At 49.4% G+C, this 17,460-nt stretch overlaps 1 protein-coding gene across 2 annotated transcripts in view; it reads left to right on the forward strand.

Moving 5' to 3' along the window:
* Positions 1-876: 876 nt before the first annotated feature.
* Positions 877-17,460, forward strand: part of EFNA3 (ephrin A3) — a 43,171-nt gene continuing 26,587 nt past the window's right edge. The window contains exon 1 of one of the 2 annotated variants that reach the window (XM_070766200.1): positions 877-1,269. In XM_070766200.1, coding sequence (XP_070622301.1) covers positions 1,091-1,269 — 179 coding nt within the window. In that variant the 5' untranslated portion in view covers positions 877-1,090. The remainder of the gene's footprint in view (positions 1,270-17,460) is intronic. The other variant, XM_070766199.1, reaches the window with a different exon arrangement.

The following is a 17,460-nucleotide window of genomic DNA, read 5'->3' on the forward strand; positions in this document are numbered from 1 at the left end:
AAAAATAAATAAACAAACATGGAGTCGAAGCTGGCTTGCTCTACACTTCCTCCCTTTCCAGAGTTTTGAAAAAAATGGGGAAGGGGCTTTTAATCTGGGTCCCAGGGAAGCGCGTGGCACTCTGTCCGTGCTCAAAAGACGCCTTGCTCTGGAGGATTTCCGAAACATAGAAACATAGAAGATGGACGGCAGAAAAAGACCTCCTGGTCCTTCTAGTCGGCCCTTGTACTATTTCTTGTACAGTATGTTATCTTAGAATACGGGGAGTTCGCCACTCTCAAGTCCGTTCAGCGACCGTTCCAACTTCAACAACGGTGCCGTCGCGAGCCGCCCGCCACGCGATCCTAATTCCGACACCCCACAGCCGCCGACTCGCATTTACGACGGTGGTGACCTTCGCAGCAAAGCAGTATGCCCTCTTAAAGAGTTGATGTAAATGGGCAATGATTCCTTCACTGACTGACCTCCTGACGAGAAAGGTGGCAAAACGAGGGTGCCCCCAAACTCCACACCTGCCTCACTACCCCCTCCCAAAAGAAACGTGGGTCTCCCCACTTGGCCGTTAAACCGAGGACCGTCTCTCTCACACTGACGGAACCCTGCAGATGAAACCAGGAGGGAAAGCTTTTAAAACATCTGGAAAGGTTTTAGCTTTCTTTTCTTCCTGCTTGGTGGGGGAAATTGGGGGTGGTGAGGGTAGCTAGAGGGGGGGGTCTCCCCCAATGGGGCGTGGCCTAACCAGGCCCCTCCCACCCACCCCTGCTCTAGTCCCCGCCCCTCCCGACTGGGCTCAGCCGGAGAAGAGAGAACCAACCCCGAGCGCGCAAAGACGCGAGAGCGCAGCGTGGCGAGCCCGTGGGAACCCTCGGGGGCGCGCACCGGGCTCACGAGGGGGCGGTCCCGGCGGCGGGGGGCGCGCGAGGAGGAGCCGGGGCGGCGCTGGGCAAAGCTTCGGCGGCGGCGGAGGAGGCAAGCAGCAGCGGCAGAGGTTCGAGCGCAGCCACCACCGTCTCCACCTTTCCTCCCCCTTCTCTCCGTTTGCGCACCCGGGCAGCGCGGTGGCTGGGGCGCCGGGACGCAGCCCGGCGGGATGGCCCGGCTCTGGCTGCCTCGCCTCGGCCCGCCGCCTTCTTCATCCTCCTCTTCTTCCTCCTCCTCGTCGTCGTCTCCGCCGCCTCTGCTGCTCCTCCTGCAGCTGCTGGTCCTTCTCCTCTGCCGCGGCAGCTCCGGCAACCGGCACGCGGTGCATTGGAACAGCTCCAACCCGCAGTGAGTAGCAGCCCACCCCCCTCCCACGTTGGGGAAGGGCTGGGGGGAGGGGAGGGCTTTGGGGGAGGAGGGGGAGGAAGGCGAAAGCAAAGGGGGGGAGGTTTAAAAAAACAAGGGAAGGGGGCTGGCGGGGTTTTGGAAAAGCGAAGGTTGGCTTGGGGGTGTCACTGAAGGGGTGTTGGGGAGGGGGCTTGCAGGCGTCTGTGAAGGGTCTTGGGGGGTCTAGGAACGGGGAGGGCTTGGAGACGTCTGGAGAGGGGTTTTCGGGGGATATAGGAACGGGTCTTGGGGAGGGGTCTTGGAGCGCCTGGGAAGGGGTGTTGGGGGGTCAGTGAAGGGGTGTTGGAGAGGGGGCTTGGAGGCATCTGGAGGGGGGCTTGGGGAAGAGGAAAGGGGTCTTGGAGCGTCTGTGAAGGGTCTTGGGGGTGTCTAGGAACGGGGAGGGAGGGGTCCCGGAGGCGTCTGGAGAGGGGTCTTGGAGCGCCTAGGAAGGGATGTTGGGGGCAGTCTGGTTTGTGGGAGGGGTCTTGTCTAGAGAAGGGTCTTGGGGGCTCTGAGAAAGGGGAAGGGGTCTTGGAGCGCCGGGGAAGGGGTGTTGGGGGGAGTCCATGGTTTGGGGGAGGGGGTCTTGGTGTCTGGAGGTCTTGGGGGCTCTGAAAAGCGGTTTTGGAAAGGTTTTGGGGAGGGGTCTCGAAGGCGTCTTGGGGATTGGGAAGGGAGAATGGGTCCTGGGGGGCTAGACCCTCCAGGTCTGGGGTCTTAGGGACTCTGGGAAGAGGGAAGGCGTCTTGGGAGGGGTCTGGGAAGGGGCCTGCGTCTACGGACCCGGGGGGGGGGTGTCGGTCCGCTGCAGGGATGCGCCCCCCGTCTCCTCCCTCCGCCCCCCGTCCCTCTCTAGAGAGATTCCTCGCTCGAGCTCTTTGACAGTCCTCCCCCGTCTGGCGGCTGTCTGGACGGGGACCCCCGCCCCTTCCCTCCCCCGCCCTCACTTGCTCTCTAGCTCTCTCCCCCCCCCTCCAATCACCACATCCCCGCCAAAGTCAAGGCAGAACTGAGGGGGGGGGGTTGCCGCTGGACGGGGGCGGCGAGAGGGGGTGTCCGCTTTGCCCCAAAGCATCGGTCCTTTCCTATTCTTTCCTTCCTTCTTCCCCTCCCTCTACACATTTCTTTCCTTCCGTCCCTGCTCCGATCTTCCTTCCCTCCTTCCAATTGACTTTTTTCTTTCCTTCCCTCCTTTCCCTTCCTTCCTTCCTTCCTACTTTCCTTTTCTATTTTTCCTTCCTCTTCCTTCTTTCCTTTTCCTTTCTTTCTTCCTTCCTTCTTTCCTTTTCTATTTTTCCTTTTTTCCTTCCTCTTCCTTCTTTCCTTTTAATTCCTTCCTGCTTTCCTTTTCTATTTTTCCTTCCTTCCTTCCTTCCTTCTTTCCTTTCCTTTTCTTTCCTGCTTTCCTTTCCTCTCGCCCGACCGGGCCGGCGGGTTGCGAAGGGAAGAGGGTCGTGTGAACGCGCGTCCTTTGCTCTGCGACGGTGGGAGAGTTGGCGAAGAGGGGGCTTGGAGGGGCGTTCCCCTGCCCCCCCCCCGACCCTATCGACGCCCTCCAAGCGCCGGCGTGGGGAGACCCTTTTCCGGGGGGGGGGGGGGTCTCCGGGCGGGGTCTCCGGGCGGGGATCGGTGGATGGGCTGTCTGCTTTGTGCGCCGGAGTGCGCGCGTGTCATGACCTATATTTATTTTTCCTCTCCTTTCCTTCCTTCCAACTTGGACAAGAAGACCTTCCAACTGTATTATCTATCCTTCCTTCCTTCCTTCCTTCCTTCCTTCCTTCCTTCCTTCCTTCCTTCCTCCCAGTTTGCCTGGCACCCACGGGGAAGGGAGAGGGAAGAACCGGGCACTCCTGGCCTCGCTGCCACCCTCCGGGGCAACCCAGGGCACCCTGTGGCACGTGCCCAGGCAACGCCAGGCATCCCCAGGGGGCGAGAGAGAAAAAAAATTGGGCGAGGTTGTGTATCAACCAGCCGGGCTCTGGGGTGAGCGAGCAGCGGAGGTGGTGGGTGGGGCAATGGGGCGGCGGACGGAGGGTCGGGGGCCTTCGAGGGTCGGGAATGCCCCGCCCCTGCTTTGCCCCCACCCCCAATCTGGCCTTTTTGCAGATTTTTCTGCCTTGGCTGGCAAAAAAAAGTGAGTCTTCCCAGGATCGAACCAGGCAAGGAGCGTTTTTTAGCCCTGGCAAAGTCTGGCCAAAAAAAAAAAAAAAGGTGGGGGAGTTTAACTTCCACACGGGCAGACAAGCCCACCCCTCACATTAAAAAAAAAGCTGACCGGAAGTTTCCTCCTGGTTTTTTGGGGGGGGTGTGTGTGTCTCAGCAGGGTCCCTGGGCTGGGCTCCCTCTCTTTCTTTCATGCTTTCCTTCCTTCCTTCTCTCCTGCCTTTCCAATTCCTTCCTTCCTCCCTCTCTCTCTTTCTCCCTCTTCTTCTTTCCCTCTTTTTCTCCTCTTTCCCTTCCTCCCCCCCCGTTGTTTCACCCACTTTCCTCCCTTCCTTTCTTCCTTCCTCTCTTTTTTCCTCACCTTTACCTCCTGTTTTCTTCCTTCCCTCCCTTCTTTCGCCCACTTTTCCTACCTTCCTCATGCCTCTCCTTCCTTTCGCCCTTCCTTTTTCCCCACCTTTCCTCCTTCCTCCCAGTCTCTCCTTCCTTCCTTCCCACTCACCTTCCTTCCTTCCTCCCTTTCTTTTCCTCTTTCCACTCTCCTTCCTCTGTCCCTCTCTCCTCCCTTCTTTTCCCTCCTTCCCCCTCCTTCTTTCCTTCCTCCCCCTCCATTGTTTCACACACTTTTTCTTCCTTCCTCCTCCTCTCCTCCTTCCATTCTCTCCTCCCTCCCTTCTTTCCATTCTCCTCCCTCTGTTCCTCCCTTTTCTCCCCCTCCCCCTCCACTGTTTCACACACTTTTCCTCCCTCCCTCCCTTTTTCTCACCTTTCCTCCTTCCTTCCATTCTCCCATTCCTTCCCTCCCTCTCCCCCACTAATCCTTCTTTCCTTCCTTCCCTCCCTGCTGTCTTTCTCATATTTTTCCTTCCTTCCTTCTCCCTTCCTTCCTTTCTCCCTTCCTTTTTCTCACCTTTCCTCCTTCCTTCCTTCCATTCTCTCCTCCCTCCCTCCCTCTTCTTCATTCTCCTCCCTCTGTTCCTCCCTTTCCCACCTCTGTCCCTCCATTGTTTCCTTCCTCCCTCCCTCCTTTTTTTTCACCTTTCCTCCTTCCTTCCATTGTCCCTCTCCCCATCCCTGCTGTCTTTCTCACACCCTTCCTTCCTTCCTTCCTTCCTTCCTTCCTTCCTTCCTTCCTTCCTTCCTGAGCAAACCCCTGCTGTGGGAAGCCCTACCCCGCCCCCACCAGCCTGCAGACTGAATTCCCAATTGGGGGGACAGACACCTCCTTTCCCCCTCCCTCCCTTGCCTCTCCCTCTCAGCCTGGCTGGGAACTCTGGGAGTTGTAGTCCAGCAGCTCCATCCATCTCAGAACCCGGCCGTCCGCATCCCTTTGGCCGGCCCCAATGGTAATAAATCACCTTGTGTCCTTCACAGGGACACGGCTAGAATTCCCCCTCCCCTTCCTTCCTTCCTTCCTTCCTTCCTTCCTTCCTTCCTTCCTTCTCTGTGTCTCTTACTTTCTCTTTCTCTTCCTTCCTTTTCCATTCTTCCTTCTTTCTCTCCCTTCCTCCTTCCCTCCATCCCTCCTCTCTGTCGGGTCTCTTACTTTCTCTTTTTCTCCTCCCTTTTCCCCCTTCCTTCCTTCTCTTCCTCCCTCCCTGCCTTCCTTCCTTCTCTCTGTGTGTCTCTTACTTTCTCTTTTTTCTTACTTTCTTTTCCTTCCTTCCTTCTCTCCCTCCCTCCTTCCTTTCTTCCTTTCTTCCTTCCTTCTCTCCTCCCTCCCTCCCTCCTTCCTTCCTTCCCTTCCTCGGGCAACCTTTCCTCTCGCTACACAGATGGATAAATGAGTCAACGGTCGGAGCCATAATTTGGGGATTGTCATGGCTGCCAAGGCAAGCCGCAGGGAACCGGATCAGAGGTGGGGGGGGGGGGAGGGCCGCTGAAAACGACAGAGTGTGTGTGGGGGGGTCCTGGGGGGCACCGTACATTGTCTGTAACGCTCCATGAAGAACCACAGGTTTTTTTAAAAAAAACCCACACGCCAGGTGAAAGGAAGGAAGGTGGCGCCATTCAGAACCGGCCCCTCTTCTTTCCACGCCGCGCAGTCGTGGCCACCGGTGGGCCCCTCTGTTGGCGGCCCCCTTCTTGATACACCTGCCACACCGCTGCCCACTCCTTCCCGTCTCATGCGCAGGAGCCCCGGTGCCGTCGCAGTCCCTCCGTGCCAGGCCGCCATTTGTACCACCCCGCGAACCCCGGCCTGGCGTGCGTGCGTCTCTTTTCCTTCCCTGTCCGTCCGTCCTTGGCCCTCGGGCTCTCTCACGCCTCTTACTCCACGTCCCTCCGGTTCCTCAAACTTCTTCAGGGGGAACACCGTCTCCTTCTGAGAATGTCCCTTCAAGCGGAAGCCGGCGTCCATAAATTGCGCCTGTGAATTGGGGCTTTGGCAGGCACCGAACAATGGCGGAGAGAGAGAGAAAGCGCGAGGAAAGGGCCATATTTTTCCATCCTCCCCTTGTCCTCCTTTTCATCCACCTTGGCTAATTTGGCCGGCCGAAGACGGTTGCTAAGGAAATCTTCAGGTGAACACTTCTTTCCCCTGCGGGCTGGACCGTCTCCATGATGCCGAGAGGGTCAGAGAACCCTTTCGGTTTTGGGGGGCGGACGCCCCCCTTCAAAGCTCCCCGACGCCTCACCGCAACCTGTATCTCCTCTCGGGCCTCTTCCGTGGGCATCCCCACCCCTCAATTCTAGTTGGGGGTCCCGTCGTCCCAGCTTTGGCCCCCCAATAGCGCCGGTCGTAAAGCACACGGGAGAGAAAGGACCACAGTCGCGCCTGCCGCAGAGCTGGGTTTGCCGGCGCGTCGTGGATATTTATGGTGGAGCAGTGCGGCAAAAGCCGGCTTGGCTGCACTGAAGGGTGGAGTGGGTCTCGCTAGGCCGGGTCCTGAAGTGGGCAGTGGTGGTGGGGGTCTATAAACCCGGCTGACCAGTTCATTTAGACCTCCCTGCCCGCGGGAGGGAAAAACGACGTCTCCGAATGGCGTCGCCGAAAGACGTAAATCTTTAGCGGGCTGGAATATATATATATATATATGTCTCCGTAGAAAAGACCTCTTCTTTCCTTCTGGACGGTGATTTACGGCCAATTCACGGCCCTTTTCCAGCCAGCTAACAAAACCACGGTTGTGCAAACAGCCCTCGCTCTTTGTTCTCAACCCTTTTGCGCTGCGGATCTTCATCCCCGGGCCCGTTCCGTGATCCTCCATCTTTTTTGGGTGGGGGGGATGTATTCCCCTCCCTTCTTCTTGGCAGCTTTCCTTGAACCCAGCTCTCTGATTTCGTGCCCCGAAATCTTGCAGGGATCTGCCCCTGGTCCTCGTTTCGTGGTACGTTCCTTCCACCGGCCACCTTTCTCCCAAACCCACCTGGGACACAGGTATAAAAGGCCACCTTTTTTGGGGTGTAGTCTGGTGGATCCTCCCTTTCTTTTCTACCACCCCTGGAATCTTTCCCCCCTGTTAGATCTGCCATCCGAACCAGATCTGGCCCTTAATTTTTTTGCAAATTAAATCTATTGTATTTTTTGATGGGCCGAATATTTTTCGCCCAGCCTTGGAAGTCCTCCCGGGTTCGAACCCACTGCCCTTAATTTGGTTCCGCAACCTCCCCGAGTTTTATAATCTTGGTCCTTGTGCTCGCAACGTGCAGGGCTGTGTTGTATTCCTCTGGACAAGGGCAGATGTGACTTGGGTGTTGATGAATCCTGGAGCCACCCAGATTCGTCTCAGGAAGCTTGGAAAGGATCTTCGGATCTACTGCAGCCTGGGTTGAGGGATCGACCGAAGGGGAGACAGGATAGCAGCCTTCCAATAGCTGAGGGGTGGCCCCAAAGGAGTGGGAGTCAAGCTATTCTCCAAAGCACCTGGGAAGCAACGGGTGGAAACTAAACAAGGAGAGGAGCAACTTAGAACGAAGGAGAAATTTCCTGACAGTTAGAACAATTTAACCAGTGGAACAGCCTGCCACCAGAAGTTGTGAATGCTGCAACACTGGATGTTTTAAAGACGACGTAGGATAACCATTTGTATGAAGTAGTGTAGGGTTTCCTGCCTAAGCAGGGGGTTGGACTAGAACAGTGATTTTCAACCTTTTTTGAGCCACGGCACATTTTTTTACATTTGCAAAATCCTGGGGCACACCACCAACCAAAATGACACTCTAAGACACTCTCCTCTCTTTTTCCATCCTTGTCTCCTCCCCCCCTTGTGTGTGTGTGTGTGTGTGTGTGTACACACTCTTGAACCATTCCCAAAATTAAGTCAGGGCTGGGGGTTTTTTCTCTCTTATTCTTTGGGTGCTTTTTATCATATGCTTTAAATCAAGAGTCACTTCTCTCTCTCTTTTGTTTCTCTCTCTTTCCTCTCATTCTCTGTCTCAATCATTTTCTTATTTTTCTTTTTTTCCTCCCTTTTTTGCTCATTTCTCTCGCTCTTTCTCCCTTCCTCTCATTTTTTTTTCTCTCTCTCTCTCTCTTGCTTTCATTCTCTCTCACTCTTGCTTTCTTTCTCTCTCTCTTGCTCTCTCTCTTGCTCTCAGCAAAAAGTTGCAAGATTGGAACCTGAGCTTCCTTCTTCCCGGCACGCCTGACCATGTCTCGCGGCACACTAGTGTGCCTCGGCACACTGGTTGAAAAACACTGGACTAGAAGACCTCCAAGGTCCCTTCCATCTCTGTTATTCTGGTGGTGGTGGTGATGATGATGATGATGATGACGACAACAACAACAACAGAATAACAGAGTTGGAAGGGACCTTGGAGGTCTTCCAGTCCAACCCCTGCCTAGGCAGGAATAATAATAATAATAATAATAATAATAATAATAATAATAATAATAAGTAAGCAGTGATGACCCAATGCCTGAATTCTGATCGTGCGAATCCTACAGCAGTTGTAATATGAGGAGTGGTCCTATTTTTCTTTTTTCCCACCGCCGTATTTTTGAACGGTCACTGAATGCGTGGCGGTAAGTCGAAGGCGAATTAGGGTTTCCAGAAATGGCTGGGCTGTCCATGAATGGCGGGGTTGTCTAATAATGGCGGGGTTGTCTAATAATTTAAATTTATTAAATTTATAAGCCGCCCAATTCCTTGCGGATTCTGGGTGGCTTACAACAAGTGAAAAAAAATTAAATAAAAACAATTTAAAACATAGAAACCTAGAAGATTGACGGCAGAAAAAGACCTCCAGGTCCATCTAGTCTGCCCTTCTACTAGTTCCTGTGTTTTATCTTAGGATGGATCTATATGTTTATCCCAGGCATGTTTAAATTCAGTTACTGTGGATTGACCAACCACGTCTGCTGGAAGTTTGTTCCAAGCATCTACCCCTCTTTCAGTCAAATAATATTTTCTCATGTTGCTTCTGATCTTTCCCCCAACTAACCTCAGATGGTGTCCCCTTGTTCTTGTCTTCACTTTCCTATTAAAAACACTTCCCTCCTGGACCTTATTTAACCCTTTCACGTATTTAAAATAATATTTTCTCATGTTGCTTTTGATCTTTCCCCCAACTAACTTCAGATTGTGTCCCCTTGTTCTTGTGTTCACTTTCCTATTAAAAACACTTCCCTCCTGAACCTTATTGAACCCTTTCACATATTTAAACGTTTCGATCGTGTCCCCCTTTCTCCCTTCCGTCCTCCAGACTATACAGATGGAGTTCGTTAAGTCTTTCCTGATAAGTCCTTCCTGAAAACCCCTAAGATAAAAGCATTCACTACTTCCAGGTCGCAGTTAGATGGTAATAACGCTAGATTGTGGAGGACACATTTTTTAATACAGGAACAACTTTTTCCCCCAACTTCAAACAGTCACTGTGCAATACCGCCCCGAGTTTTATATGCCGCCCCGAGTTTTCGGAGAGGGGCGGCATATAAATCCAATAAATGAAATGAAATAAATGAAATACGGCAAACCAAGGACTCCCAAGCCAACCCAAAAAGCGTTTTTTGTTTGGTTTTCCAAGCCAGGACAACTTGATGCTGGTTAGAACATCTGCTGATCGCAAACCCGAGATGCCACCTCTCCAGGAAGTGGCAACTTGTGGTGGCAGTGGTCACTCGCCTCGACGCCGAACCATTTTGGCCAAACTGGTTTGGCAGAAATTCTCCTGTTATCCGTTTTAGCTCTGCCATGATGATCCGTTTCAGGGCGTGTGCCTCGAACTCCGGGAAGCTCAACTGGAGTAGTAGTAGTAGTAGTAGTAGTAGTAGTAGTAGTAGTGATAATAATAATAATAATAATGACAACAATAACAACAACAACAACAATAATAATAATTTATTAGTAGTAGTAGTAGTAATAATAATAATAATAATAATGACAACAATAACAACAACAATAATAATAATAATAATAATAATAATAATAATAATAATAATTTATTAGATTTGTATGCCGTCCCTCTCTGAGGGATCTTGGAGTCCTAGTGGACAACCATTTAAATAGGAGCCAGCCGTGTGTAGCAGCTGTCAAAAAAGCCAACACAGTTCTAGGCTGCATTAACAGAGGAATAGAATCAAGATCATGTAAAGTGTTAATACCACTTTATAAGGCCCTGGCAGGGCCACACTTGAAATATTTGCATTCAGTTTTGGTCACCACGATGCAAAAAGGATGTTGAGACTCTAGAAAAAGTGCAGAGAAGAGCGACAAAGAGGACTAGGGGACTGGAGGCTAAAACATACGAAGAACGGTTGCAGGAACTGGGTTTATGTCTAGTTTAATGAAAAGAAGGACCAGGGCAGACAGGATAGCAGCCTTCCAGTATCTCAGGGGTTTCCACAAAGAAGAAGGAGTCAAGCTATTCTCCAAAGCACCTGAGGGTAGAACAAGAAGCAATGGGTGGAAACTAAACAAGGAGAGGAGCAACTTAGAACTAAGGAGAAATTTCCTGACAGTGAGAACGGTTGATCAGTGGAACAGCTTGCCTCCAGAAGTTGTGAATGCTCCAACCCTGGAAGTTTTTAAGCAGATGTTGGATAACCATATGTCTGAAGTAGTGTAGGGTTTCCTACCTAAGCAGGGGGTTGGACTAGAAGACCTCCAAGGTCCCTTCCAACTCTACTTCCAACATTGTCAATACTTAAAAGTCTAAATATAGATTCTTTTTCTCCATCTTACTATAAAAAGTTAAATTACACCAATGCAGACATAAATAAAATCTCTTTGATCTACATTTTAATATTCTATCATATAGCTAATAAAAAATTATATACAGTATATAGAAACATAGAAGACTGACGGCAGAAAAAGACCTCATGGTCCATCTAGTCTGCCCTTATACTATTTCCTGTATTTTATCTTACAATGGATCTATGTTTATCCCAGGCATGTTTCAATTCATTTACTGTGGATTTACCAACCACATCTGCTGGAAGTTTCTTCCAAGGATCTACTACTCTTTTAGTAAAATAATATTTTCTCATGTTGCCTTTGATCTTTCCCCCAACTAACTTCAGATTGTGTCCCCTTGTTCTTGGGTTCACTTTCCTATTAAAAACACTTCCCTCCTGGACCTTATTTAACCCTTTAACATATTTAAATGTTTTGATCATGTCCCCCCTTTCCCTTCTGTCCTCCAGACTCTACAGATTGAGTTCATTAAGTCTTTCCTGATAGGTTTTATGCTTAAGACCTTCCACCATTCTGGTAGCCCGTCTTTGGACCCGTTCAATTTTATCCATATCTTTTTGTAGGTGAGGTCTGCAGAACTGGACACAGTATTATTCCAAATGGGGTCTCACCAGCGCTCTATATAAGGGGATCACAATCTCCCTCTTCCTGCTTGCTATACCTCTATATATACCTTTAACAAAAGAAACTATTCATAATTTATCACATACTTCATTATTATTATTATTATTATTATTATTAATAGCCAAAATAGACCTTTGGACCAACCGTGCGCCTTTGCATCCACAAGCAGTTTGCGGGCCCTGCCAAATACATTTCCATTTTCTTTCTTTTATATTTTTATGCTTTTACACCCTTCCTTAGGACGAGCTGTTATTTCCAGAATGATTCAACGCGCGATGAGCCAATCCTGACATTCAAAACGGGCAGGGGGGAAAAAAATATGTTTTTAAAAATTCCTTTCCTGGCATGACAAGCTGCGATCAAAAAAACTAGGAAGGGGTCTCTTCTCCCCCCCACCGCCTCTTTCTATTCTGGCCCCCCTGCCCCCAAAAAATCTGCCTTTTGAAAAAAGTTGGAAAAACACGTTTCCCACCGGAGTCGGTTTCTACTCCAGAGTTGGGTGCGAAAGCCGTTGTTAAGAAAAGAACAGTTTTAATTTTAATTTTCCTTCCCTGCTGCCGCCACCCTCCTCTCTCTCTCATCTTCCAAGAAAACCCCAATTTCGAGGAAATTTGCAAACCAGGGAGGAGGGGGGAAAAAGAAAAAAGAGCCATAATGCAGAAATAAAAGAATAATAATAAAACACAGGCCCCGCTTTCGATTTTAAAAAATAGACAAAAAGGCCCAGAGAAATCGAAAAAAGGCAATTTTTGAAATGGTGATTTCTTTTCGCTATTATTAGAGAGGTATTATTGCAACGCCGAGGTTTATTTGCAGGGGGGCGGGGAGGGGGGGGAGAGAGAAAAATGGCTTGTGTGGATTTTGAATTAAAGCTCATACAGGGACCCACACTTACAGTGTGTGAGTGTGTGTTTTGTGCATATAAATATCTTTGTGCATCGGTGGAATAGCATCCTTGCTCTAAAAACCGGTCCAGATAATAAGAGAGAGGTATTTTGGGCTGTTTGAGAACAAAGGACCCCCTCCCCAAATTCAGTTTCTGCAGAGGAGAAGGTGTGTGAGTGAGTGTGTGTGTGTGTTTGTGACACCCTCCCTCCTTCCCTGGTGGAGGAGATTTTTTTCTTATTATCTTTAATCGCCTTTAAAATTAAGCAAAATCCTATTAACCTGTCTGCTCCACACCAAATCTTTTCCCCTCCCTCTCTTTCTCTCCCCCTCTCCCTCTCTTTCTCTTTTTCATATTTTCTCTCTCTCTCTCTCCTTTCCTTTTTCTCTGGTATTCTCTCTTTCTCTTTTGGTTTCCCTCTTTCTTTTTATCATTTTCTCTTTCTGTCTTTTCTCTCTCTTTCCCTTTCTCTCTTTCTTTCCTTCTTTCTTTTTTTCTGTTTCTCCCTTCTCTCTCTTTTTTCTCTGTCTCCTCCCTCCCTCTCTCTCTGTGTCTCTTTCTCTTTCTCCCTCTCTTTCTTTCTTTCTCTTTCTGTTTTTCTTTCTCTCCATCTTTGTGTTTCTTTCTCTGTCTTCTCTCTCTCTTGCTCTGTCTCTCTCCCCCATTTTCTCTCTTTTTTCCTTCATTTCTCTCTCTTTCTCTCTCATTCTCTCTCCTCCCTCTCTCTTTCTCTCCTCCCTTTCTGTCTCCCTCTCTCTCCCTCCCTCTCTCCCTTTCTTTCTTTCTTTCTTTCTTTCTCTCTGTTTCTCTTTCTCAGCATCTTTGTCTTTTTCTCTGTGTATGTTTCTTTATTCTTCCTCTGTCTTCCTTCTTTCTCTCTCAATTTCTGTCTCCCTCTTTTTCCCTCCCTCTCTTTCTGTGTCTTTCTTTCTCTCTCTCCCTTTCTTTCTTTCCTTCCTTCTTTCTCTTCCTTTATTTCTTTCTCTCCATCTTTGTCTTTTTCTCTCTCTGTGTGTGTTTATTCTTTCTCTGTCTTCCTTCTTTCTCTCTCCCTCTCTCCCCCATTCTCTTTCTTTTTCTTTGTTTCTCTCTCTCTCTCTTTCTTTCTCTGTCTCCTCTCTCTTTTTCTCCCTCTCTCTTTCCCTCTTCCCTCCCCGTGCCTCCCTCCCTCTCTCTCTCTCTCATGGAAAGGATGTTGACTGGGCAGGACCTCACTTTAAAGGCAGTTTAAGCCTTTGACGTCCCCTTTTCAGCCACGCTCCGGCCTCCAATTCAATATCTGGAATTGGTTTATAAATCAGATTTGCCGGATTTCTGCTGCGGTTTGTGAGACCAGGCAATATTTCCCCGGCTCGGGCATTAAATTATATTCTGGAGATGGATGGAGAATTTTGGAGGCACTAAAGACTTTTCAGCCTGCTTTTGGCTGTATCCTCCAATTTACGCTTCCAAAATCACTTCTCTTAGCCCACCAATACCTATTTTGGGGGGCATTTTGCACCACCGCCTCTGCCCCCCCCCAGGATGCTCCTAAAAGCAGGGACCGCCCCTCCAGCAGTCTAGCTCCACCCCTTGCTTTATGTAGCCCCGCCCACTTGAGGCATTTCTGGGGATTCCACCCTATCTGAGTCGGTCTGAACCGGGATTCGGCCTGGCTTAAAGGTTGTCTTCCATTTATTATTATTATTATTATTATTATTATTATTATTATTATTATTATAAAACAATTATTATCCATCTTTTTTCCTTTCCTGTCCTTTCCTTCTTCCCTTCTTTTATTTTTTCCCTTTTTTCTTTCTTTTCCTTCCTTCCTCTTTCCTTTCCTCCTTCCTTCCTTCCTTCTTTTCCTCTTCCCTTTTGACTTTTTTACTCTCATCTTTTTTCCTTTCCTGTCCTTCCCTTCTTCCCTTCCCTCCCTTCATTTCTTCCTTTTTTCTTTCTTTTCCTCCCTTCCTCTTTCCTTTCCTCCTTCCTTCCTTTCCCTTTTCTTCCCTTCTTCATCCATTTACTTTCTATTCTTTCCTCCCTTCCTTTCCTTCTTTCTTTTCCTTTCTTCCTCTTTTCTTTCCTCATCTTCTTCCTCCCTTCCATTCCATCCCTTCCCTTCTTCATCCATTTACTCCCTTCTTTCTTTCCCTTTCCTTTTTCCCCCTTTTCCTTTTCTTTCATCCTCCTTCCTTCCTTCCCCTTCCCTTCTTCATCCATTTACTCCCTTCTTTCTTTCCCTTTCCTTTTTCCCCCTTTTCCTTTTCTTTCCTTTCATCCTCCTTCCTTCCTTCCCCTTCCCTTCTCCATCCATTTACTTTCTTCCCTTCCCTTCTTTCCTCCCTCCCATACCTTTCCTTTTTCCTTCCCTTCCTTCCCTTCCCTCTCCTCCTTTCCTTTCTTCCTCTTTCCTTCCATCTTCTTCCTCCCTTCCCTTCTTCATCCCCTTTCCTCCTTCCTTTCTTTCTGGTCTTCCTCTTCCCCTTCTCCCATGGGATGTCCTTTGCATGGCTTGGGTTACAGCTCCCATCATCCCCAACCAACGCACGTTGTTGTTTTTAATCCGCGTTGGGGAAAGCATCAGGGTGCCCAAAAGTGATTAAAAATAGAGGAAAAAAAAGAAGAAAGAAAAACAATTTGGAAGCCAAGTTTCTGTTTTTGCTTCGGCTCTTGAGCCAAAAGTTTCAGGTTCCCGTTCTTTTAGGCGCTGCCGTTCGGCCTCAACAATGGTTGATCCCCGGGGCTTTTGAATCTTTCGTTTCCTCTGCCCTCCCTTCCCTGTTTTCCTCTATTCAGGCAACCCAATCTCCAGGGCAAAGACTGAATTTCTGCGTTCCTGGTAACCCCCGGGGGGGCAGAAATGTTTCAATAAAACCAAACTTAATTAACGAATTCCTCGCATTTCTAACCACCGGAGAAGCTCACGTTGTGAGTTCGCGCTTGTGAGTTCACACTAAGCCATGGAATCGGAGGATGCAAACCAATCGTGGCTTGCACGACAACAGGAGAATTCACCAATAGCCCATAACTTACGTTCGCACGATGAGGGCTTGTAGGATGGCGGCTTGCACTGGGAGAGACACAGCCGATGGGGGCTTGTACTGGAAAGAGCCGGCCGATGGTGGTTTGCACAATGGCAGCTTCGTGTGACAGGTATAACTTAAGTGCAGTTTGCACGGAAGAAGCCAGTTGATGGTAGTTTGCACGAGAAGAGGTGGTTGATGGTGGCTTGCATCGGAGAGTTCATCTGATGGTGGCTTGCATGAGAAGAGGTGGTTGATGGCGGCTTGCATCGGAGAGTTCATCTGATGGTGGCTTGCACGAGGCGAGGTGGTTGATTGTGGCTTGTGTTGCAGAGTTCATTTGATAGTGGTGTGTACGAGGAGAGTTTGTTGATGGTGGCTTGAATCTGATGGTGGTTTGCACGAGGAGAGTTGGTTGATGGTGGCTTGTGTCAGAGAGTTCATCTGATGGTGACTTGCACGAGGAGAGGTGGTTGATTGTGGCTTGTGTCAGAGAGTTTGTCCGATGGTGGCTTGCACGAGAAGAGGTGGTTGATGGCAACTTGTGTCGGAGAGTTTGTTTGATGGTGGCTTGCGTCAGAGAGTTCATCTGATGGTGGCTTGTACGAGGAGAGGTGGTTGATGGCGGCTTGCCCCATGGCAGCTTGCATAGGAGCAAGCCAGGTAACGATGGCTTGCTCTAGGGCAGCTTGTATACAGGAGAGGCCCGCCAATGTTAGCTTTGTAGGATGTCGGCTTGTGCAGAAGAATCCACCGATGGTGTACACGAGAGGCCAGCCGGTGGCGGCTTGCACGAGAGAGAAACTAGCCCACCCGTGGCAGCTTGCCCAAGAGGCCGATAATCCTGAAAACTGGGGTTTATCCGGAATCCCGGATCAGACGGGACCCCCTTAATTGGATCTGGGGAAGATCTCCTCCGGCAAAACCGCCCCCTCCCTCTGTTTCAAGGGGGATTAGAGGTTTAACTCAAGGGGTTCAAGGACTTTGGGAAAAAGCTGCAAACAGCTGCCCCCCTCCCCAATTCCTGGGGGGGGAGAGAATAAACGCCTGTTGCCGGCTCACGTTCCCCCACAAAATGACCATCGGAAGAGGTGGAGAAAGGAGGGTGGTCGACTTAATCTGGATTAACCCCAGGTTAGAGATTAAAGGGGCTTTTCCCCCACAGCTTTCTTAATCCTGTTAAAGGCGGCCTCTCTCCTCCGCCTTCCCTTTCTCCTTCTTCTCTTCCCCCCTCCTCCTTCCGTTCGCAAACCCCGCCAGGCCTGGGAAACCCAGAACTGGTTTTTTTTACCAAAAAGCACTCTTTTGTTTTGCACTGACTAATACATTAAGAAAATGTAATTGTTGGAGGCGGTGGAAGGTGCTATCCCAATCCTGGTTTTATTTTTAACGAATTTGTGGTGGGTTTTTTTTTGCCACTACATATGCACAGAGAGAGCCCTGTTGCTACGATCCAACCATAGGTTGTGGCTTCTCACAAGCCGGGTGTTGTGGTGTGACGCGACACTTTGGGACGCTGTACTGCTCTGGCTGGGACCAAATTAAAATATTGTCGTGCAGCGGTGTGCATTTTTTTAAAAAATTAATTCCTTGATACTTTCCTTCCTCTCTCCTTTCTTCTTTCCTCTCTTCCTTCTTTCTTACCTTCCCTCTTTCCTCCCATTCAGTCCTTCCTCTCCTTCCTTCCTTCCTTCTTTCCTTCCTCTCTTTCTATACCTTCCCTCCTTCCTCTCCCTTCCTTCTTTTATCCTTTCTTCCCCTACAATCTTCCTTCCTCCCTCCCTCCCTTCTTATACTTTCTCTCCTTCCTCTCATTTTCTCCTTCCTCCCTTCCTTCCTCTTTCTCGCTTATCCTTCCTTCCCCTACAATCTTCCTTCCTTCTTTCCTCCCTCCCTTCTTATACTTTCTCTCATTCCTCCCATTCTGTCCTTCCCTCCTTCCTCTCCTTCCTTCCTTCTTTCTTCCCCTCCAATCTTCCTTCCTTCTTTCCTCCCTCCCTTTTTACACCTTTCCTCCTTCCCTACAATCTGTCCTTCTCTCCTTCCTTCCTTCTTTTCTCCCTCCTTTCTTATACTTTCTCTCCTTCTTCCCATTCTGTCCTTTCTTCCTTCTTTCTTCTCTCCATTATACTTTCGCTCCTTCTTCCCATTCTGTCCTTCCCTCCTTCCTTCCTCTTTCTCTCATCCTTCCTTTCCCTTCAATCTTTATTCCTTCCTTCTTTCCTCCCTCCTTTCTTACACTTTCTCTCCTTTCCATTCTTTCCTTCCTTCCTTTCATCCGTCTTCCATCTGTTTTTCTTCCTTCATTGTCTATGTCTTTCCCTCTCTCCCT

Source organism: Erythrolamprus reginae, chromosome 13 (assembly GCF_031021105.1).
Source record: "Erythrolamprus reginae isolate rEryReg1 chromosome 13, rEryReg1.hap1, whole genome shotgun sequence".
NCBI lineage: Eukaryota > Metazoa > Chordata > Lepidosauria > Squamata > Dipsadidae > Erythrolamprus > Erythrolamprus reginae.